The sequence below is a fragment of the Pecten maximus genome, chromosome 5 (genome assembly GCF_902652985.1).
Source record: "Pecten maximus chromosome 5, xPecMax1.1, whole genome shotgun sequence".
Classification (NCBI taxonomy): domain Eukaryota; kingdom Metazoa; phylum Mollusca; class Bivalvia; order Pectinida; family Pectinidae; genus Pecten; species Pecten maximus.
The window spans coordinates 7368082-7391903 of record NC_047019.1 but is presented as its reverse complement, the minus strand read 5'-3'; the positions used below and the strand labels follow the sequence as shown (position 1 = coordinate 7391903).

Genomic DNA, 23822 nt, shown 5'->3' with positions numbered 1-23822 from the left:
ATTTTAAGGCCCATGACATATATATATATATATATATAGATATTATATAACATATATAGTAATGCAAATGACGAAGGAAGACAACTTTATGACTTGTGCCCCGACTTTAAGCCTCAAACTCATGATCTACAGCACCCAATCGCCTAGCAAGAAATATCCGCAGCTTATACAGCTGCGTCACATCAGCGTTTTCATATACAACTGTATATATATGCATCACTTCAGATCTTGTGAAAGCAGGCATACTGGATTGAGATATACTGTTTCATACTTGAATTTCATATTGGCCGAGAGGGATTTTTTTTATTTATTGCAAATAAATGACTTGGATGTTATTCTTTTAATGTCACAATAATAATGAAATGCATGTTATATATTAAATGTGATCTTGATTGTATAAAATCTCCAGTAGCGGCCATTCATCACAATCCCAATACATTGGTGTTAGATAGACAACAATAATCAACAGACATATTATAAAATTGTGACTTAATAATTGTACTCGTTGCAGTCTCTTGCTTCAGGATGCTGACTGTAAAGGCATGTCCAATGTGTCGTCACTGTCCAGGTTGGCATGGTAATGCTGCCGCCATGCCCTGTAACATAAACATAAATTTTATCATGTATTTTAGAAACTCAAAAAATTACTAAATGAATAAATTTTCTGTTTTAATTTGCCTGGCTACCTTGACCTTTGATCTCTCTGGCCTATTATTCTTTCTTGTGACCTTGACCTTCATAGCCTATAATTCTGCCATCTGATTTGGCCTGTAATCTCTAGCCTTGTTTTCCTTGTGACCTTGTCCTTTAGCCTCTAGCTTATAATTCTTTTTAGTATACCTATATCATTAAAATCTCTAATCAATTAATTAATTGTTCCTTGTAACCTTGACCTTTGTCTCTGGCCTTTAATTCTTCTTTATTTTAGTGACCTTGATCTTTTCTCTTCAGCCTATAATTTTTCCTTGTAGCCTTGACACTTAGTCTCTGTAGTGCACAATCTTTATTAGCATAATCTTTATTATGACCTTGACTTTTTAATTAGTTTGTAGCCTATAATCCCTCATTGTGACCTTGATCTTTATAGGCCATAACCTTAAATTTCTCAATGTGACCTTGACCTGTAGTCACTAGCTAATAATTCTTCCGTGACCTTAATTTAATCCTAAAAGGATAAATTATCCTTGTTGATGACATTGTTCAGTAAAGCAGTCAGACATGTTTCATATGTTGATATGTTTGATATTCAAATGTCTCGACAAGTTGATAAATTGGTATTTTTTCCATAAAGTAGCTTGCTCAGTGAAAACAGACTATAGTAAGTTGATAAATTGGAATTTTCCCAAAAGTAGCTAGCTCAGTGAAAACAGACTACAGTACCTTTTGTTGTTCTTGGCGTCTGTTGACATGATATCATGAATGGTGTCTGGCAGGGAAGCATTCAAAGTTTCAGGTAAGACGAGTGATACCATCCCAGCTGACAGACCCAGACATCCAAATATAATCAGGGGTAGGGCCTTCCCGAACATACTGTCCACCAGAATAGACTGTAAACAAACCATGTAAAAATGTTCACTCGTTATTTGAATCATGAAATCTTTTTAGCTCGTCTGCCCAAAGCTGTTGTGTGGCATCCGTCATCCGTCCGCCCATCCCTCAAGCATCAACTTTTCTCAATAATAGACCCAGAGACCTGATAGTGGGCCTGCAGCATGCTTTGATAAAGGGCTACCAAGTTTGTACAAATTAATGACCTTGACATACTTTCATGGTAATGGGGTCAAATATGCTAAAATCTTTAGAAGAACTTCTAAATAACTAAGAGGTGAAGTATCATGATATTGGACTAGTAGCATGCTGGGATTAATGACATTGACCTACTTTCAAGGTCATAGGGTTCATTGTGCAGAAATCAATAAAGGACATCTCAATAACCAAGAGGCAAAGAGACCTGATATTTGGCCTGTTAAGAATGCTGAGATGAAGGGCTACCATGTTTGTTCAAATGAATGACCTTGTGATAAAATTGTTTACAAGTTCTAAGGTGTTAAGCAGGTTTGCCTTTTAGAAATTCATGAATGAATACAGCAAATCTGGAGTTCATGAATATTCATCAGGTATTTTTGATGAACACTTCATGAAATATTGTATTACCAAATTCATAGAAAAAAAATTGTGACTGTGCATAGTAATTATGAATTTTGCTGAAGCCAATTTTTACCAATCTCTCTTCAATCCCTTCCTGACAAAAAAAAAAAAAAAAAAAACAGTTTTGGGTAATCGCATTTTACTCACCAAGTCAGCTATGTAGGGCGACGTTAGCGATCCAATCCGTGCCCAGATATTGGATGATGAGAGGATAAAACTTCTGCTGGATGTGGGAAACAGTTCGGATGTATATATGAAGATATTTCCAAATGCTGCCGATACTCCAAACTTCCCAATCATAGATAGAGTGATAGTTATCCAACTAAGGGCTGCAATGTAAGGAAACCGTGTTAAGAAGTGATGCAAATTAGGGCTCGTCTGACGCCTATCGGGGATTAAATTTATGCAGACCAATTAGTGTCAATCTGGATTAATATTCTCTATAAATAAGTGGATTTTGACCAAATTTAGCCTGAAGCATTATTGAGTGCAGGAACCGTTGTTTATAAACAGCGGGTCAGCATGGCCCCACAGAGGTCTGAGGGGCGGGGCCCAAAATGGATATTAGAGATATATTCTTTGTAGTACGTCTTCTGCATGGCCTGATAAAATTTCATATGGAGAATTGTTGGGCAAAGGAGACACAATGTTGAATAAACGGTGGGTTTGTCTCCCCTGGAGGTGAAGGGGTGGGATCAAAAAAGGGGGGAAAGGGAATCTTCTTTCTGCTGTAAAGATAAAGATAATTTTAATCAAATTTGATCTGCAGAATCCTTGGGCAACATCAACTTAATATGGTTTTACTTAAAAGAATATTCCTCCAAATGCAAAGGGGGAGAACCCAATAAAGGAAGTCAATTGGTTATTAATATTAGTATTAAGTTCTTTTCAAATTAATTTGCTTTGAATCCTTCTTGAAAACCAGAAAACTGAATGTTAACCATTTCTAGGAAAATCTTGATTCAACAGGTATTTAGATAGATATTGGTGTCTCTGGATTCACCTAAATTTCCAAACAATACTGTTCCTGTTTGTAATTTCTTTTATAATACTTATGAAGAGTTTTAGGATAAATCTATTTTAAATGTGATTTTTATAATGATGATAAGGAGAGATTTTGGTTATATCATGCATGACGGAAATTGTGAAATGTCTCACAATTATCAGCCAGTTGTGTTGTAAGTATGGTGGACAGACAAGCCACTCCCGTCAGAACGAGGCTGCCGCAGTTCATAACTTTTCGTCCATACCTGTCGTTGATAACAAGGCACGAACTGTAGCCCAGGGCCTCAACAATGGCGGACACGAGGAAGTTGAGGTAGATATTCCACCTATTCTTCCAGCGTTGAGGATGAGACCATAGTAGGACAGAGATATGGCAAACCTGAAACAATAAATATTTATTTATTTACAATAATTTTTAAACAAGTTATGAAAAATATACCATCACTCTTACATTTGTGAAACAAGTTATATAAAAAAAATATACCATCATTCCTACATTTGTGAAACAAGCTATATAAAAATATATAATCACTCCTACATTTGTGAAACAAGCTATATAAAAATAGACCAAGCATTATTACTCTTACAATTGTGAAGCTTCATGACCAAATGTGGTCCAAATCCATTCAGCACTTAGGACTACAATGTAGTAGCAGTTTAAAATGACCCCTATTGGGACCTGCCCCTTCAGTCCTAGGTGTGTGTGTGGGGGGGGGGCAGAGTCACCATTTATGCAAAGTTTGTTCCCCTTTCCCAAAGGATGCTTCTGACCAAATTTGGTCGAAATCCATTCTATAAATTTTGACTAGTAGTGATTTCAGGAAAGGTTGACAGACGGGTTGACAGACGGACGTATGGCAAACATGGCACCAGGTGAGCTAAATATACCAAGCACTATAGCTAGTACTTTTACAATTGTGAAACAAGTTATATAAAAAAAAATATAACATGGTACTCTCTCATTTGTGGAACAAATTATGCTAAAAATATACCATTGTACTCTTACATTTGTGAAACAAGTTATATGAAAAATATACCAATCATTCTTTTAGTTTTGAAATGATGTATACGTGAAAACTCCTTCCCCAACACGTACCATATAAATGAAACGATGGCCCATCTGAGTACAAGTTTAGGAGTTCTCATTAAGATCAGGACATCCCGCAGTGATGCATTTTCCCTGCAGACATCTGTGACCTCTCCTGTCAAGGTCGTTCCGTTGACCTTCGCAATTTTTCGGAGGATTTTCATAGCTTGTTTCCGTCTTCCAACCAACATAAGCCATCGAGGTGATTCTGGTATGATGCTGTTATGGAAATTACGATTACTTTTATCATTTCGATGATTAGTTCACGTTTTGTGTTATACTTAAAGACATATTAGCATAAATTTAGTGAAGGGAGATAACTCGGAATTCACCGATGGCTAGAACAGAGCTAGTTAAGTCCATCAATTCCATCATACTGGTAGGTTAATTGACAAGGTGTTATTTTTTAGATAACAAAATCTTTGTTGATAATGTTGATCAGATATACTCTGCAGAACTTAAACTTAAGGACACTTTACAGCCTTAACTAATAGAGTATAAGTGAAATTATTTCAATTTCCAAATTGTTCATTTTCCATTTCTTTATAGCAACATCCCTGCTTCCCTCACCTAAATGTTTGCATGTCCTAGTTGATTTGACATTTAGGAAATTAATGTTCCCATTATCATGATTTTGGGGACTGATGTCGACCACTGATGGAAAAACAACATAAGGTTTCGAGAGAGGTTGATCATCAAAATTGTTTATCATCATTCAACATCATGATATTTCATGACGTGTAAAACTTAAAATATTCAACAGTATTAATTATTGTATCAAGCTGAATTCACCGATTCATCTTGTTATGAATTATTAATCTTAGATAAAAAGACTTAATCATAATTTTCATATAAAAAGTAGCATGAACAAACTTTTAACTTACATTGTGTATGAGAGTAGGAGAATACAGGGTATAGAAATAATGAGTTGTAGAGTTCGCCAATCCCGGACAAAGTACGCTAAGCCACACAGAATTACCTCCCCTAAACACCACAGCAGCTCGATAATAATTCCGACAAATACACGACTGGAGGGACCAACCATTTCCATCGCTGTGACAGAAAAAAAAACCATATCATATAAAATAACAATAGGGGATAATATTAAGAGGATTTATTTCAGTGTTTGAGAAAAACATGAATGTGGAATATCTAATATATTAAGAAAACAAAAAGGAAAAAATTAATAAAAAAAAGAAAAAGGCTAAAATGATTTACAATGAAATGAGAGATGAAATGTGTCAAAAGCAAGGTTGCATACATGTCTTGATGGATTTTTTACAATAAGAGGCAACTAATGTGGGAATCCTTGTATGAGGCGACCATTACATTAATATTCCTTGTCTTTTGCTATAAGTATATTTGTGAAACCAAATTTAATCTGCTGCTCCTGTTGATTTTTATCTCTACATGTTTTTCTGTCTTCTCCCATTTGTGGTATTTGTCTCGAAAGATACATCTCTGCATGTGATCTTACTTTGAATTTTTTGGACCACTATATTTGATTTACAAGACAATTAATTTACGATTGTCTGTATACAGTAGAAAGTGGCGAGGTACTGAATGAAACACAAAATGGTTAATTATGTAAGTTAATCTCGTACTTACGGATGACCATGCATGGAGCAAAAACCATGAGAGTTGAAAATCCCGAGAAAAAGCGTGTAACCAAAAACATTTTGTAGTTGTATGACCACACACACGCCATGTTGGATATCGTAAGTGTGAAAACACCAATGATCATCACCGGCTTCCGTCCGACCCTGTCACACATAAAGATTATGACATTAGCAGATTCCTGTCCAACCCTGTCACACATAAAGATTATGACATTGATTGTAGTGGACTTCCGTCCAATCCTGTCACACATAAAGATTATGACATTGGTTTGTAGTGGACTTCCGTCCAACCCTGTCACACAAAAAGATTTTGACATTAATTGTAGTGGACTTCCGTCCGACCCTGTCAAACATAAAGATTATGACATTGATTGTAGCAGATTTCCGTCCAACCCTGTCAAACATAAAGAGTATGACATTGATTGTAGCAGATTTCCGTCCAACCCTGTCACACATAAAGATAATGACATGGATTGTAGTGGACTTCCGTCCAACCCTGTCACACATAAAGAATATGACATTGATTGTAGTGGACTTCCGTCCAACCCTGTCACACATAAAGATTATGACATGGATTGTAGTGAACTTCCGTCCAACCCTGTCACACATAAAGAATATGACATTGGATTGTAGTGGACTTCCGTCCAATCCTGTCACACATAAAGATTTTGACATTGGATTGTAGTGGACTTCCGTCCAACCCTGTCACACATAAAGATTTTGACATTGATTGTAGTGGACTTCCGTCCAACCCTGTCACACATAAAGATTTTGACATTGGATTTTAGTGGACTTCCGTCCAATCCTGTCACACATAAAGATTTTGACATTGATTGTAGTGGACTTCCGTCCAACCCTGTCACACATAAAGATTTTGACATTGATTGTAGTGGACTTCCGTCCAACCCTGTCACACATAAAGATTTTGACATTGGATTGTAGTGGACTTCCGTCCAACCCTGTCACACATAAAGATTTTGACATTGATTGTAGTGGACTTCCGTCCAACCCTGTCACACATAAAGATTTTGACATTGGATTGTAGTGGACTTCCGTCCAACCCTGTCACACATAAAGATTTTGACATTGATTGTAGTGGACTTCCGTCCAACCCTGTCACACATAAAGATTTTGACATTGATTGTAGTGGACTTCCGTCCAACCCTGTCACACATAAAGATTTTGACATTGATTGTAGTGGACTTCCGTCCAACCCTGTCACACATAAAGATTTTGACATTGATTGTAGTGGACTTCCGTCCAACCCTGTCACACATAAAGATTATGACATTGGTTTGTAGTGGACTTCCGTCCAACCCTGTCACACATAAAGAATATGACATTGATTGTAGTGGACTTCCGTCCAACCCTGTCACACATAAAGATTACGACATTGATTGTAGTGGACTTCCGTCCAACCCTGTCACACATAAAGAATATGACATTGGATTGTAGTGGACTTCCGTCCAACCCTGTCACACATAAAGATTATGACATTGATTGTAGTGGACTTCCGTCCAACCCTGTCACACATAAAGAATATGACATTGATTGTAGTGGACTTCCGTCCAACCCTGTCACACATAAAGATTATGACATTGATTGTAGTGGACTTCCGTCCAACCCTGTCACACATAAAGATTATGACATTGGATTGTAGTGGACTTCCGTCCAACCCTGTCACACATAAAGATTTTGACATTAGCAGATTCCTGTCCAACCCTGTCAAACATAAAGATTATGACATTGGATTGTAGTGGACTTCCGTCCAACCCTGTCACACATAAAGATTTTGACATTGATTGTAGCGGACTTCCGTCCAACCCTGTCACACATAAAGATTATGACATTGGATTGTAGCGGACTTCCGTCCAACCCTGTTAAACATAAAGATTATGACATTGGATTGTAGCGGACTTCCGTCCAACCCTGTCAAACATAAAGATTATGACATTGGATTGTAGCGGACTTCCGTCCAACCCTGTCACACATAAAGATTTTGACATTGAATTGTAGTGGACTTCCGTCCAACCCTGTCACACATAAAGATTTTGACATTGATTGTAGCGGACTTCCGTCCAACCCTGTCACACATAAAGATTATGACATTGAATTGTAGTGGACTTCCGTCCAACCCTGTCACACATAAAGATTTTGACATTGATTGTAGCGGACTTCCGTCCAACCCTGTCACACAAAAAGATTATGACATTGAATTGTAGCAAACCTTCATCCAACCCTGTTACATATTCAATAGGACCTTGGCTTACTTTGTCAAACAAATACAGTTCAACTCTGATTAAACAACACTTTTGGTGAATTTAGTCACACATATAATTATTATGTAATATTTTTATAATAGTTCTTTCAATTTTATCTTTAGCATCTATGTGACAAGTTTTTTCTTTCATCGTCTATTCAATATGGTGGTTTTCAAAAAGACTACAACAAGAAAATATATTAATTAAATTTTTCGAAATCAAGGTACATTGTTTGGTTGTCTGTGTATCCCATTTAGATCTATCAGAGTTACTTCCATAGACAGACAGCCAATGGGGGCTGAGAATTGTGTACCCGAACTCGAGCTGTTAAATTGTTGCTGGTTTCTCAAATGTGTCATCCATTATTTCTCGTTTGAACATCTAATATGAAAGCACTACGATGCTTTATCAATTGTATATACAATACAGCACTGATCCCAATACATACGATATAATAATGTCACTTGTATGGTGTTCCATTAGGGCCAACTTTACAATATCCCTCCTTCAACTTAAACGTGAAGGAGCGAAAACATGAAGGCAAAGGAGTGGAAACACGATGGTGAAGGAGCAAAAACACGATGGCGAAGGAGCGAAAACACGATTGTGAAGGAGCGAAAACACGATGGCGAAGGAGCGAAAACACGATGGCGAAGGAGCGAAAACATGATGGCGAAGGAGCGAAAACACGATGGTGAAGGAGCGAAAACACGATGATGAAGGAGCGAAAACATGACAAGGAAGGAGCGAAAAACATGATGACGAAGGAGTGAAAACACGATGGCGATGGAGTAAAAACATGATAGCGAAGGAGCGAAAACACAATGATGAAGGAGCGAAACCACGATGATGAAGGAGCGAAAAACATGACGAGGAAGGAGCAAAAACATGACAAGGAAGGAGCGAAAAACATGATGACGAAGGAGCGAAAAACATGATGAAGGAGCGAAAACATGATGATGAAGGAGTGAAAAACATGATGACGAAGGAGCAAAAACACGATGGCAAAGAAGTGAAAAACATGATGATGAAGGAGCGAAAACACGATGGCAAAGGAGTGAAAAACATGATGAAGGAGCGAAAACATGATGACGAAGGAGTGAAAAACATGATGATGAAGGAGCGAAAACACGATGGCGAAGGAGCGAAAACACGATGGTGAAGGAGCGAAAAACATGATGAAGGAGCGAAAACATGATGACGAAGGAGTGAAAAACATGATGATGAAGGAGCGAAAACACGATGGCGAAGGAGCGAAAACACGATGGTGAAGGAGCGAAAAACATGATGGTGAAGGAGCGAAAAACATGGCGAGGAAGGAGCGAAAAACATGACGAGGAAGGAGCGAAAAACATGACAAGGAAGGAGCGAAAAAACATGATGACGAAGGAGCGAAAACATGATGACGAATGAGTGAAAAACATGATGATGAAGGAGCGAAAACACGATGGCAAAGGAGTGAAAAACATGATGATGAAGGAGCGAAAACACGATGGCAAAGGAGTGAAAAACATGATGGTGAAGGAGCGAAAACACGATGGCGAAGGAGCGAAAACACGATGGTGAAGGAGCGAAAACATGACGAGGAAGGAGCAAAAAACATGATGACAAAGGAGTGAAAACACGATGGCGATGGAGTAATATTGGAAATTTGGTCGTAACGGAACACCATACACTTGTCACCATTCAGCTTATATTGTTAATACATCGATCCTGATCTGACTTGGCCAAGGGGTCAGCCGATTGTGTATAGCATTAATTACCTACAACAGGGAACTACGCCCTTTCCATAAATGAGAAATAGCCTATGTCAACCAACACATCATTGACAGTGTCAAAGTTCCATTTTAAAAGTTAATATTACCGCATACTTACACATCACCTAACATTCCCGCCAAAATTACTCCAACCAAGGTTCCTCCAAAGAACACCATTGTTGCATGAGAACGGAGCACGACATTGTCACAGACAAGATCGAACTACAAAAATAAGACAGAAATTCACAAGGCGAAACAAGAGGCCTTAATGGCCTGTATCACTCACTTGCTTCTGATGCAACTTTGGGTTTGATCTGTAGGTCATTAAATCAGAGTAGGCTAGGTCTTTTCATTTAAATAAATTTTGTACAAGTCCTTGCAGCATATTCCTGGTCCAATATCAGGTCTATGGGACTCGCTGTTATTGAGATGATATTGTTTTAAGATTTTAGTCTATTTGACCCCTGTGACCTTGAAATCGGTCAAGGTCATTCACATGCACACACTTGCTTATTTATTAGTCTTCATTCCAGCATGCTACAGGCCCAATATCAGATCTCTGGGCCTCTTGGTTATAAGTGGTTAAAGATTTTAGCCTGTTTGATCCCTGTGACCTTGAATATAGGTCAAGGTCATTCATTTGAATAAATTTGGTGACCTTCACTCCAGAATGCTACAGTCACAATATTAGGTCTCTGGGCCTCTTTGCTATTGAAAAGATTTTAGAATACAGATATTTGACCCCTGACCTCGAATGTAGGTCAAGGTCATTCATTGGAACAACGCTACAATGTAACACCATATTGACCAACAAAGGTCTGTAATTTTGATATCAGAAAAGATATTTGTTTATAGAAGGGTGGAATTGCATTATACAGTAAAACTCGTTTATAACGAACTCCAAGGGACCTTGGAATTGAATTCGTTATACAAGTAGTTCGTTGTATAAATAAAACGAACGGGAATAAAAGTTGATAAAATATTCATTATACGTGTTAATCCTACTGTAACTAGAGAATTTCTAAGACTAGTACTGCTAAAAGAAAAAAGTTAACCAGCAGGTAAATTAACGTTCCTTTAATTACAGAATTAATGCGTTTAAAATGGACTGTTGCTGAAAACATGCATCAGTCTTTAGAGTAATATAAGATTGAACAGTGTGCGTAGCACTAAAAATGTCATCCGGGACATTCCACGAAACGTCACATGATTGTCCACGTTTTCGACTTGGTAGGGCCAAAGACAAATACTGTGTAATAATATCATCCTTGTGTTAAAGAAAAGTATTTAAAGTACTGGCAGGGATATCGAAGTCACCTGCGATGTCTTTCTTAGATTTTCTCCTACAGCTGTCACTATCATAAATTTCGTCTCCAACGTTAAAGCCTTACGCTTTCTCGACGGCGAAGCCATATCTACACCATATATACAATCCGACACTGATTAGTACTCATTCAATTTATTTATTATACATGTAAAACGTATGCCTGCAAAAACTTGACATAACCTGTTATGTACCTGCGTGTGTGAGCTTACCTGTAAACACAGACACAAATAAATCCCCTCGGGGAGCCGCGGCAAGCTGGCCGTGACCTTCGACGGCTGTGTAAACAAACCCTGTACAGGTAAGTCACGGGTGATTGGCGATTCGTTATATGTGAGTGCTTATTTACTAAGACAGAGAGATGAAGGGACCCAAGAATTAGTTCGTTATGAACAAAAATTCGTTTTATAAATTTCGCTGTACAAGTGGTTACATTACTAATATTATATAGTACTACAGTCGGGGATTAATTTCTATTTCGTTATACGTGAAAATTCGTCCTAACCGAGTTCGTTATATTCGAGTTTTACTGTATTCAACTTAATAACAGGAAATGTACATTGGGGCATGTGATGTCACAATGATTATGAAGTCATAACCAGTTTTGACTCAGTGTTTCCAAAATATTGACCATCTTTTAGCCAATGAGAATTGAGGCAAGTTGGACAAAATATGCATATGTAATGGTTTATTAAACCCTAGAAATATTTAAACATATTGAATATACAATACAGTGTACTTAACTTAATTAAGGTTAATACAATGATTTATCAACCCAAGAAACATTAAAGATCATGTGAAACATGATATTAAGTATTAACCTAATAACAAAGAATTATAAAAAAATGTTTTATTCTATCGATTTTCAAATAGTTGTAATATGCCGTTGCTGACAGGCTGTGAGAGGAAATATATTTTAATAATGAGGACGAGCGACTTGATACGTTGTCGCAATTTTATTCAACTTATTATATAACATACCTCGGACCAACGTATCCGGAATCAAGTACAAACTAATAAAACAAAATTAGAAATAAACAACAATATCCGGAATGGAGTTATTTCCCCTTTGTTGTAATTCTTTTCGTTTTGTAAGATACATTTTGATTATTCATATAAAGACTTGGAACTGGAAAGTCGTTTGTTGCTTTTGTCTGACAATATGTAGCGTAAAGCGAGTTCCCCATACCTCACAGTATTACATAGTGTTATAGCAGATTCAATATTTAAGACTTTTTTTCTCACATCAGAAATAGGCGTCTTGGACATCTCCTCAGTACTGTACACCCATTTAGTGCATTTAGTCTGTGACGTCACATTTGAAGTGTCGTTGAAGCTGCTGATGTGACACTTTGACGCCTGTTTCTCCAGAACCTCGCTCCCGTTGTACTTGTCACCATAATGCTGAGTGTATATATCAAATGTAGAATTTACAGCTACGTCAGGAATTTGACACCTTGAAAATGAAACGAATGTTTTAAATTTGCAATACTTTTCTCCTTAAAGAAAAGTCAGTTTATTTATAGAAAACTCAAAAGGCATTTGAATTCTTGGTCATATTGTAAACTCCATGAGCTGTCCTGAATATGTCATGATACTTGATCGTAAAGGATGTATATATATGCTGTAGTTGATTGTTATGTATGATGTTATAGTTGATTTTGAACATGAATGCTCTTAATTATTACTCTCATACATACGAAATTAAATCTAAATGAGATGTATGCATTTTCAATGTTTTTACTATAATATAAGTAATTATTAACATATATAGATACAAAGCTTAATCTACATGTCCTTGAGTTGCTTGTATTTCAATTTATAATATGTGTATTATTAACATATATAGATACAAAGATTAATCTACATGTCCTTGAGATGCTTGTATTTTCAATGTATAATATGTGTATCATTGTATTGTGTAAATGTAATCTACCCGATGTCCCAAAATGTCACTGAGTTTAGTGGTTTAGATGAATGGTTCACTGTCCCCTTGAGTGTGTGCACCTGTGTTAAAGTGTCCCCTTGAGTGTGTGTACCTGTGTTAAAGTGTCCCCTTGAGTGTGTGCACCTGTGTTAAAGTGTCCCCTTGAGTGTGTGTACCTATGTTAAAGTGTCCCCTTGAGTGTGTGTACCTGTGTTAAACTGTCCCCTTGAGTGTGTGTACCTGTGTTAAAGTGTCCCCTTGAGTGTGTGTACCTGTGTTAAAGTGTCCCCTTGAGTGTGTGTACCTGTGTTAAAGTGTCCCCTTGAGTGTGTGTACCTGTGTTAAAGTGTCCCCTTGAGTGTGTGTACCTGTGTTAAAGTGTCCCCTTGTGTTAAAGTGTCCCCTTGGGTGTGTGCACCTGTGTTAAAGTGTCCCCTTGAGTGTGTGTACCTGTGTTAAACTGTCCCCTTGAGTGTGTGTACCTATGTTAAAGTGTCCCCTTGAGTGTGTGTACCTGTGTTAAAGTGTCCCCTTGAGTGTGTGTACCTGTGTTAAAGTGTCCCCTTGAGTGTGTGTACCTGTGTTAAAGTGTCCCCTTGAGTGTGTGTACCTGTGTTAAACTGTCCCCTTGAGTGTGTGTACCTGTGTTAAACTGTCCCCTTGAGTGTGTGTACCTGTGTTAAAGTGTCCCCTTGAGTGTGTGTACCTGTGTTAAAGTGTCCCCTTGAGTATGTGTACCTGTGTTAAAGTGTCCCCTTGAGTATGTGTACCTGTGTTAAAGTGTCCCCTTGAGTGTGTGCACCTGTGTTAAAGTGTCCCCTTGAGTGTGTGCACCTGTGTTAAAGTGTCCCCTTGAGTGTGTGTACCTGTGTTAAAGTGTCCCCTTGAGTGTGTGTACCTGTGTTAAAGTGTCCCCTTGAGTGTGTGTACCTGTGTTAAAGTGTCCCCTTGAGTGTGTGTACCTGTGTTAAAGTGTCCCCTTGAGTGTGTGTACCTGTGTTAAAGTGTCCCCTTGAGTGTGTGTACCTGTGTTAAAGTGTCCCCTTGAGTGTGTGTACCTGTGTTAAAGTGTCCCCTTGAGTGTGTGTACCTGTGTTAAAGTGTCCCCTTGAGTGTGTGTACCTGTGTTAAACTGTCCCCTTGAGTGTGTGTACCTGTGTTAAAGTGTCCCCTTCAGTGTGTGTACCTGTGTTAAACTATCCCCTTCAGTGTGTGCACCTGTGTTAAAGTGTCCCCTTGAGTGTGTGTACCTATGTTAAAGTGTCCCCTTGAGTGTGTGTACCTGTGTTAAAGTGTCCCCTTGAGTGTGTGTACCTGTGTTAAAGTGTCCCCTTGAGTGTGTGTACCTGTGTTAAAGTGTCCCCTTGAGTGTGTGTACCTGTGTTAAAGTGTCCCCTTGAGTGTGTGTACCTATGTTAAAGTGTCCCCTTGAGTGTGTGTACCTGTGTTAAAGTGTCCCCTTGAGTGTGTGTACCTGTGTTAAAGTGTCCCCTTCAGTGTGTGTACCTGTGTTAAACTATCCCCTTCAGTGTGTGCACCTGTGTTAAAGTGTCCCCTTGAGTGTGTGTACCTGTGTTAAAGTGTCCCCTTGAGTGTGTGTACCTGTGTTAAAGTGTCCCCTTGAGTGTGTGTACCTGTGTTAAAGTGTCCCCTTGAGTGTGTGTACCTGTGTTAAAGTGTCCCCTTGAGTGTGTGTACCTGTGTTAAAGTGTCCCCTTGAGTGTGTGTACCTATGTTAAAGTGTCCCCTTGAGTGTGTGTACCTGTGTTAAAGTGTCCCCTTGAGTGTGTGTACCTGTGTTAAAGTGTCCCCTTGAGTGTGTGCACCTGTGTTAAAGTGTCCCCTTGAGTGTGTGTACCTGTGTTAAAGTGTCCCCTTGAGTGTGTGTACCTGTGTTAAAGTGTCCCCTTGAGTGTGTGTACCTGTGTTAAAGTGTCCCCTTGAGTGTGTGTACCTGTGTTAAAGTGTCCCCTTGAGTGTGTGTACCTGTGTTAAAGTGTCCCCCTTGAGTGTGTGTACCTGTGTTAAAGTGTCCCCTTGAGTGTGTGTACCTGTGTTAAAGTGTCCCCTTGAGTGTGTGTACCTGTGTTAAAGTGTCCCCTTGAGTGTGTGTACCTGTGTTAAACTGTCCCTTGAGTGTGTGTACCTGTGTTAAAGTGTCCCCTTGAGTGTGTGTACCTGTGTTAAAGTGTCCCCTTGAGTGTGTGTACCTGTGTTAAAGTGTCCCCCTTGAGTGTGTGTACCTGTGTTAAAGTGTCCCCTTGAGTGTGGTGTACCTGTGTTAACGTGTCCCCTTGAGTGGTGTATACCTATTTTAAAGGTCCCCTTGAGTGTGTGACCGTGTTAAAGGGGTCCCTTGAGTGTGTGTACCTGTGAAGTTCCCCTGGAGTGTGTGAAAACCGGTAAAGTTCCCCTTGAGGGTGTTACCTGTTTTAAAAGGTTCCCTTGAGTGGGGCCTAGTTAAAGTGTCCCCTGATGTGTGTGAAACCTTGTAAAGTGTCCCTTGATGTGTGAAACCTTGGTTAAAGTGTCCCCTTCAGTGTGTGTCCTGGGGTTAAAAAACTATCCCCTCGTGGGGGTGCACCTTGAAAAAGTGTCCCCTTGAGTGTGTGTCCTGTTAAGGTCCCCTTGAGTGGGTGTACCTGTGTAAAGTGTCCCCTTGAGTGTGTGTACTGTGTTAAAGGCCCCTTTGGGAGTTGTGTACCTTGTTAAGTGTCCCCTGAGTGTGTGTCCCTGTTAAAGTGCCCCCTTGAGTGTTGGTACCTTTTTTAAAGTGTCCCCTTGAGTGGTGACCTGTGTAAGTGTCCCCTGAGTGGGGTGTACCTGTGTTAAAGTGTCCCCTTGAGTTTGTCCCCCTGTGTTAAGTGTCCCCTTGAGTGTGTGTACCTGTGTTAAGTTCCCCTTGAGTGTGTGTACCTTGTTCAGTGTCCCCTTGAGTGGGGTTACCGGTTAAAGTGTCCCCTTGATGTGTGTACCTGTGTTAAAGTGTCCCTTGAGTGTTTGTACCTGTGTTAAGTGCCCTTGATGGTGACCTGTGTTAAAGTTCCCTTGATGTTGGTACCTGTGTTAAAGTGTCCCCTTGAGTGTGTGTACCTGTGTTAAAGTGTCCCCTTGAGTGTACCTTTTGTTACGCCCTAGTTGTGTACTGTTAATGCTGGTGTGGACTGTGTTAAGTTCCCGTGTTACTAGGCCTTGATGGTTACTGTTTAAGTTCCCTTATGTTGTACCTGTACTTGATTAACATCCGGTTGTCTACCTCTACCTTATGTTGGTGTTACGACTTTGTTACTGCCACTAAATGTTACCTACCTGTATGTTTGTTACCTTTTGTTACCTGTATGTTTGTTACCTGTATGTTTGTTACCTTTGTTACCTGTATGTTTGTTACCTGTATGTTTGTTACCTTTGTTACCTGTATGTTTGTTACCTGTATGTTTGTTACCTGTATGTTTGTTACCTTTGTTACATGTATGTTTGTTACCTTTGTTACCTGTATGTTTGTTACCTGTATGTTTGTTACCTTTGTTACCTGTATGTTTGTTACCTTTGTTACATGTATGTTTGTTACCTTTGTTACCTGTATGTTTGTTACCTGTATGTTTGTTACCTGTATGTTTGTTACCTTTGTTACCTGTATGTTTGTTACCTGTATGTTTGTTACCTTTGTTACATGTATGTTTGTTACCTTTGTTACCTGTATGTTTGTTACCTGTATGTTTGTTACCTTTGTTACCTGTATGTTTGTTACCAGTATGTTTGTTACCTTTGTTACCTGCATGTTTGTTACCTTTGTTACCTGTATGTTTGTTACCTTTGTTACCTGTATGTTTGTTACCTGTATGTTTGTTAACTTTGTTACCTGTATGTTTATTACCTTTGTTACCTGTATGTTTGTTACCTGTATGTTTGTTACCTTTGTTACCTGTATGTTTGTTACCTTTGTTACCTGTATGTTTGTTACCTTTGTTACCTGTATGTTTGTTACCTTTGTTACCTGTATGTTTGTTACCTGTATGTTTGTTACCTGTATGTTTGTTACCTTTGTTACCTGTATGTTTGTTACCTTTGTTACCTGTATGTTTGTTACCTTTGTTACCTGTATGTTTGTTACCTTTGTTACCTGTATGTTTGTTACCTTTGTTACCTGTATGTTTGTTACCTTTGTTACCTGTATGTTTGTTACCTTTGTTACCAGTATGTTTGTTACCTTTGTTACCTGTATGTTTGTTACCTTTGTTACCTGTATGTTTGTTACCTTTGTTACCTGTAAGTTTTTTACCTGTGGTGATGCTCGTTGAGTGTAAACACTGTGATGAGTGTCAAAGCTGCCGTAAGCATGTTGGGAATCACACAAAATGCATATAACCTTTTCTGGTACTTTCCGAAATCCCCAATGGAGATGAGAATGTCATCAAACGTCTTCATGGTATCTTGAAGTATGGCTTTAGTTATTTATAGATGTAAATCTGTTACATGAAGTTTTGTATAGAGAACAAATTCCTACCCTAAATATCCCGCCAATATATCCCGATACCAGCTATAACACACTTTTTGATAAGTTCACCGATGTCACAACTCACTTCAACTGTAACTTCGGAGGGTAATTTACATGATGGACAAAAATAAAATCAATTCTTGTTCAAATGTTTGCTGTAGGCTCCAGGTAGATAGCCAGGACGTCCTGTGGATAGTAGCACACCTGTTTATGATATGAAACACAAAATGATTTTGGGTAAATACAACTGTTGAAGGAAATCACAGTTAAACATCATAAAGATAAGTGTAATAGCCCTCACATGTACATACATGTCGTTAAACATGTTTATGTATATAACAGCTGTATATATAAATATGTATATATATATGATGTTTTGACTTTGTTGCGGGATTCCACATCAACTTGTGCATTCACATAAAATTACAAGTGAGTCTGTCATCACATTTATGGTCACATTCTATAAAAAAAATAAACAAAATAAGAATAAATAAAAATCTGCAAACTAGGTGTTTTAGATAACACATCAACGCTCATCTTTAAGGTGACCTAGAACAAGAGGCCCATGGGGCCTGTATCACTCACCTGGATATTCTGTAGCACTCTTATATTACATATAGTTTTTTTTTAATTCTGGGATCTGACTATCAGTACCGTGTATTTCTGTCAAATTAAATTCTACTATAACTAAATTTAGTGTTCTGGTTCCAAAGAAAATTTCAAAGCAAACTAGAGTACTGACAGGTCAGAATGACCCCCTGTCATGTGATTATATATCCCCACTATCATCAAAAAGCCATCTGTCAATAAAGATGAGGCTCGGTTTGACATTTGACATCTGGACTTCAAAAGCAATACCAAGTAGTGAGCTAAATATACATTTATGTTACTCTTTGTTTCCTTCCACCCCCGTATACTGGTATAAACTCATTTGTAAACTTTTGATTTACTAGTTATTGATCTCATCCAGGGCTAATGTCATGGATTAAATTTGCCCTTGACCTTAGTACCCAAATGGTCTTGAAGTTTGACCCAGTGAAATTAATCTTTGATCAGTTGACATCTGGTTTACTCCCAACCAACTTTTCATCGCAATATCATGACAGAATGTTCATCTGTGAAAAATTAGTAAATTTGACCTTGCATGACCTCTAACCTTTGGACACAGTAACTTTGACCTTCAACTTGAACATCTAGTCAGTTAACTCCATGATTAATTCCATGTAAATTATTTTTGTAATACTGTCAAAGTGTAAGTGAAAATACATGTATACAAAATTAACCCTTGACCTTTGACCCAGTAACCTAGACCTTTAGTCAGTGGACTTATTGTTTCATTCTGAATGATTCAGAATGTCGAGCATATAAAAGATACAAAATTTGAACTTGGCATTTGCTTCAGTGACCTTGACCTTTGGTCAGTTGACTCTTCCTTTAATTCCGACCAACTTTGCTTAATAAGTCATAAAAAAATGTTCACCAGAGAAAATATACAAAATCTTACTCTGACCATGATCTTTGACCTTGACTTCTGGTCATTTGACTTATTGTATCATTCCAACCCAGACTTTAAACAAAATTGATTCCCCTTCACCTAAAGATGCTTCAGGCCAAATTTGCACTAAATCATTTCATTCCTGCAGAAAGATTGTCAAGAAATAGCTTTATCCCCTATTGGGTTCCACCCTTAAGGGAGGGGTGGGGGTACACCTACCCATGGTTTGTTCAAAATCGGTTCCCCTTCACCCAAGAATGCCTCAGACCAAATCCTTCCATTCCAACAGAAGAAGAAGGATTTTAAAGAATTTGCTATATTTCCCCTATTGACCCTACCTGAGGCCCCTGGCAGGCCACATCCACTGTTTATACAAAATTGGTTCCCCTTCAACGAAGGATGATTCTGACCAAAGTTGGTAAAAAGTCATTCATGACTAGTAACATTTTGTGAAGCTGACAGATGGATGCTGGATGGACAATGGTTGTGGCACCATGGCATTATAAAGCTCAAAGGCCCTTCAGGCCAGATGAGCTAAAAACCATTGCTGTCTTTATCTCAAGTGTAATATAAGTTTGACCAGACTAAATAATTTTATTGCTTTTTCCACAGATTTTACCTTTCAACTGAAATCATGGTTACAAGGCATCACACCATTATGGATTTTTTATGAATTTTGCATGCTTCTAAATCCGAGTCCATCATATTTGACCATAACTGTTTTTGTTATACTTCAACAAAAACTTCTTCCACATCAAAACAATTAGAGTTAACTTATATGGAATGCTGATTGATATCATATGTCTTGATACCAAGCATTTATTAATAGAACCTTAAGGAGTCATGGTACCTAGCATTACAGAATTATTTGCCTTAAAACTTTTAAATCTTTATTTTCAAATTTCCCATGTAATTATTATAAATTCTTAGCATATGTTGATGCAGAGATGTTTGATTCTGCATTGTGAAAAAAACAGCACAGGAAAGGGAATGAACACCTGTTCCATTCTAAAAAAAGACATACATTCTTTTATAAAATGCGTACGATATCTTTCTGTTTCCATCTCTCTGTGCCCTGAAGGTAGGGCACAAGAATTCTACCTCTACTTTCTTGTAAAGCTAAACATCTTTTTATTGGCCCTGCAGGTAGGGCATAAGAATTGTACCTGCTGCCCCATTGCATGATCGTAAGAGGCGACTAAATTTGTGATCTCATATTTTCTCTTCTTTCTAAACAACGTTCTCCCTCTTACTGTCTTGACGCTGCCTCACTTTTGGCTTAAAGCTTTAAGTTGAGCATTCTCCCCTGTGAAAAATGACTTTGGTTTCTATCCCCTGGCTGAGACATACCAGAGTCTTTTTAAAATGTTGTTTTCTTCTCCTGTGTAAATCTCAGCATATAAGGAGTGAGATGACTGGTTTGCCTGTTGTTGCTATAATGTGACCGGGTGGGGTGTCCTGCTGTGTGTCTTTGGCAGTATGATTCAGTGAGATAGCACTATTAAGTCAACATCAGTTCCACATCGTCACAAGGAGACAAACGATAAAATATTGCAGGCTAACAACCAAAATACACATATTTATCACACACATGCATCTGGAATACAGGGGAGCTTATTTAGGCTGTTATTGAATGACTTAAGTTGTTGATATGATGTTTAACAATACAAAACCAAACAAAATCTGCTCTCTTTTACTGAGAAAAAGTTGTTTAAGTTTTTAACACATTTAAATTGACCCCTGTGACCTTGACAGTAGGTCAAGGTAATTAATTTTAACAAAGTTGATAGCCCTTCATCCCAGCATATTTTTGCTACAGACCCAACATTGGGTTAGTGGGCCTCATGGTTATTGAGAAAAAGAAAACATATTTTACCCCTGTGATCGGGGTATCTAGAGTAAATATCAGGATGACCTACGTTTGACCCACGCATCGTCTCACTAGGTAAGCCCATGTCCTAAGTATGAAGGTCTTAAATGTCAAGTCAAGTAGTATAGTGTAGGAGATAAGAGACCGAACAAGATAATGTGCGGATGACGGATGAATGGATGTATACAACGCAAAATTATAGTCCCCTGGTTCTCAGTGGGGGATTGATAATCCATTTCATCCAGAAACTTTCAAAATGTTTTTAACCCCTGAAAGTTTTAACTATTTGTCCAATATAAATATGTAATTTTTTATTTTATTTTGACATTTTTTTTTTGTTTTTTTGTTTTTATTTTTTTTTCAAATGACAATTTTACAATTTAACATGACAACTTGCACACAAACACTCATTCAAATTCTACTTAATGTATTGTCCATATATATTAATCAGTGTTTAATGCATATGTTACTGGTATCGTGCATACATGTAATTGTACCTCCTGCACAAAAAGTATCTGGGTGGTGGGGAAGTTGCAAGATGTCTATTATATGCATGAAGTTTCATATCTTTATCCTTAAAATTGTTTTCAGCAGCAAAAAAAAAACATCATTTTTTTTTTTTTGTTCAGTATGGTGGGAATTTGGTGGGGTAGGGTTAGAAACATTCACATTCCTGTGTCGTTTATTCATATCTTCACTATTTCAGATTGACAAAACTAGAATTAGAGACTGAAGAAGTAGGAGGGTACATTCTATGCAAAAGTAAAAAGTATCCGGGTACATTTTGGTTGGGGGTACATTATTAAACATGACACGTGGTATTCTGTTTCGTATTGTTGTAACAGACATAATATAAACTTGTTTGTGAAAACAGAATCATATAAATAAACTTATGTTAACATTTTTTATTTTAGTAAGTAATTTGGTCTTGTGTATCAGCATACTGCTTTTTGTTTTACCTATTACTGTAACAACCAGAAATATGTTTCTACCTCAGAAGAATTTTTTTACTATACAGATTACATATCAGTTATTGTGTCTAGTAAAATAGTAAAAATGCCCCTATTCTTTGTAATTTTTAGCTCGTCTCTTCGAAGACGAGTGAGAGCTTATGTCGTCACTCCGGCGTCGGCGTCGGCGTTGGTTTTTCAAATGTTAAATTTTGGTGCAAGTGTTGAAAGGCATAGTAATTTATGGTAATATGGTCCCTGTGGGGGTTAAACTATCCTGTGCCAGAGTTAAACTAAAAGATTTTTTGGAAAAAAAAACAGTTTTTTGAAAAAAATTTGGACTTAAGTTAAGTTTTTGGTGCAAGTGTTGAAAGGTATTAATACATCACTTTATAATTGTACTAGGGTGCTGATAATTGGCAATAGAGTCCCTCTGGGGTTAAACTATCCCCTGCCAGAGTAAAACTGAAAAAAATTTTGGGAAAAAACCAGAATTTTCAAACTTTTGGACTTAGAATATTTCTGCGTTAAGTTTTTGGTGCAAGTGTTGAAAGGTATTAATACAGCACTTTATAATTGTACTAGGGTGCTGATAATTGGCAATAGAGTCCCTCTGGGGTTAAACTATCCCCTGCCAGAGTAAAACCGAAAGTTTTCTTTGGGAAAAAACCAGAATTTTCAAATTTTTGGACTTAGAATATTTCTGCGTTAAGTTTTTTTGGTCAAGTGTTGAAAGGTATTAATACATCACTTTATAATTGTACTAGGGTGCTGATAATTGGCAATAGAGTCCCTCTGGGGTTAAACTATCCCCTGCCAGAGTAAAACTGAAAGATTTTTTTGGGAAAAAACCAGAATTTCAAATTTTTGGACTTAGAATATTTCTGCGTTAAGTTTTTGGTGCAAGTGTTGAAAGGTATTAATACATCACTTTATAATTGTACTAGGGTGCTGATAATTGGCAATAGAGTCCCTCTGGGGTTAAACTATCCTCTGCCAGAGTAAAACCGAAAGATTTTTTTGGGGAAAAAACCCAGAATTTTCAAATTTTTGGACAGGGCCAACAAAATGATGTTTAGCTTTAAAGGAATATGACTTCAGAATGTAGGCCTGTAATTACAACATTGGAAACCATTAAAAAAAAATTCTATAATTTTTTTTTTCTTTTTAGCTCGTCTCTTCGAAGAAGAGTGAGAGCTTATGTCGTCACTCCGACGTCGGCGTTGGTTTTTCAAATGTTAAATTTTTGGTGCAAGTGTTGAAAGGCATAGTAATTCATGGTAATATGGGCCCTGGGGGATCAAAATATCCCCTGCCGGAGTTAAACTAAAAGATTTTTTGGAAAAAAAATAGATTTTTGCAAATTTTTGTACTTAGAATATTTCTGCGTTAAGTTTTTGGTGCAAGTGTTGAAAGGTATTAATTGATTTTTTCTTTTTAAATCTGTGTTTTTTTGTTTTTGATTTAAAATCTTTGGACTTTGTGTTAAGTTTATGTTGTGAGTGTTGAAAGCCATAGTAATACATGGTATTAGGTTCCTTGTGGGGGTTAAACTATCCCTTGCCGGAGTTAAACTGAAAGATTTTTTTGGGGAAAAAACACATTTTAAAAATTTTTGTGCAAATATTGAAAGCTATTAACACGTCACTTTATGATGTACTAGGGTGCTGATATTTGGTAAAAGAGTCCCTATGGAATTACACTATCCCTTCTTGGGGTGAAACTGAAAATAAAACAATGTCGAAATGCTCACAATAGACAATTTATACCGGTCCACATTTTTCAAGGGAGACAATTAACTCTCATTAAGATAATATTTTGTCAGAAAATTGAAGAAATATGTCCAAAAGCAATTACATTTGTATTTAATATATTCATTTAACA

At 37.6% G+C, this 23822-nt stretch overlaps 2 protein-coding genes across 2 annotated transcripts; both read right to left on the bottom strand.

Annotated features, from left to right (window-relative positions):
* Nucleotides 1–520: 520 nt before the first annotated feature.
* On the bottom strand, nucleotides 521–2448 carry LOC117326733 (solute carrier family 22 member 15-like). The gene is made up of 3 exons (XM_033883455.1): nucleotides 2296–2448; nucleotides 1381–1547; nucleotides 521–596 (listed from the first exon to the last, which is right to left on the bottom strand). Exons 1-3 carry the CDS (start codon nucleotides 2446–2448, stop codon nucleotides 521–523), a joined length of 396 nt encoding a protein of 131 aa, XP_033739346.1.
* On the bottom strand, nucleotides 1384–17831 carry LOC117327009 (organic cation transporter protein-like). The gene is made up of 9 exons (XM_033883818.1): nucleotides 17408–17831; nucleotides 12447–12657; nucleotides 9996–10099; nucleotides 5849–6003; nucleotides 5125–5293; nucleotides 4250–4459; nucleotides 3307–3532; nucleotides 2296–2477; nucleotides 1384–1547 (listed from the first exon to the last, which is right to left on the bottom strand). The coding sequence occupies exons 1-7, from the start codon at nucleotides 17551–17553 to the stop codon at nucleotides 3379–3381; spliced, it is 1149 nt and encodes a 382-aa protein (XP_033739709.1). The 5' UTR covers nucleotides 17554–17831; the 3' UTR covers nucleotides 1384–1547; nucleotides 2296–2477; nucleotides 3307–3378.
* Nucleotides 17832–23822: the final 5991 nt, after the last annotated feature.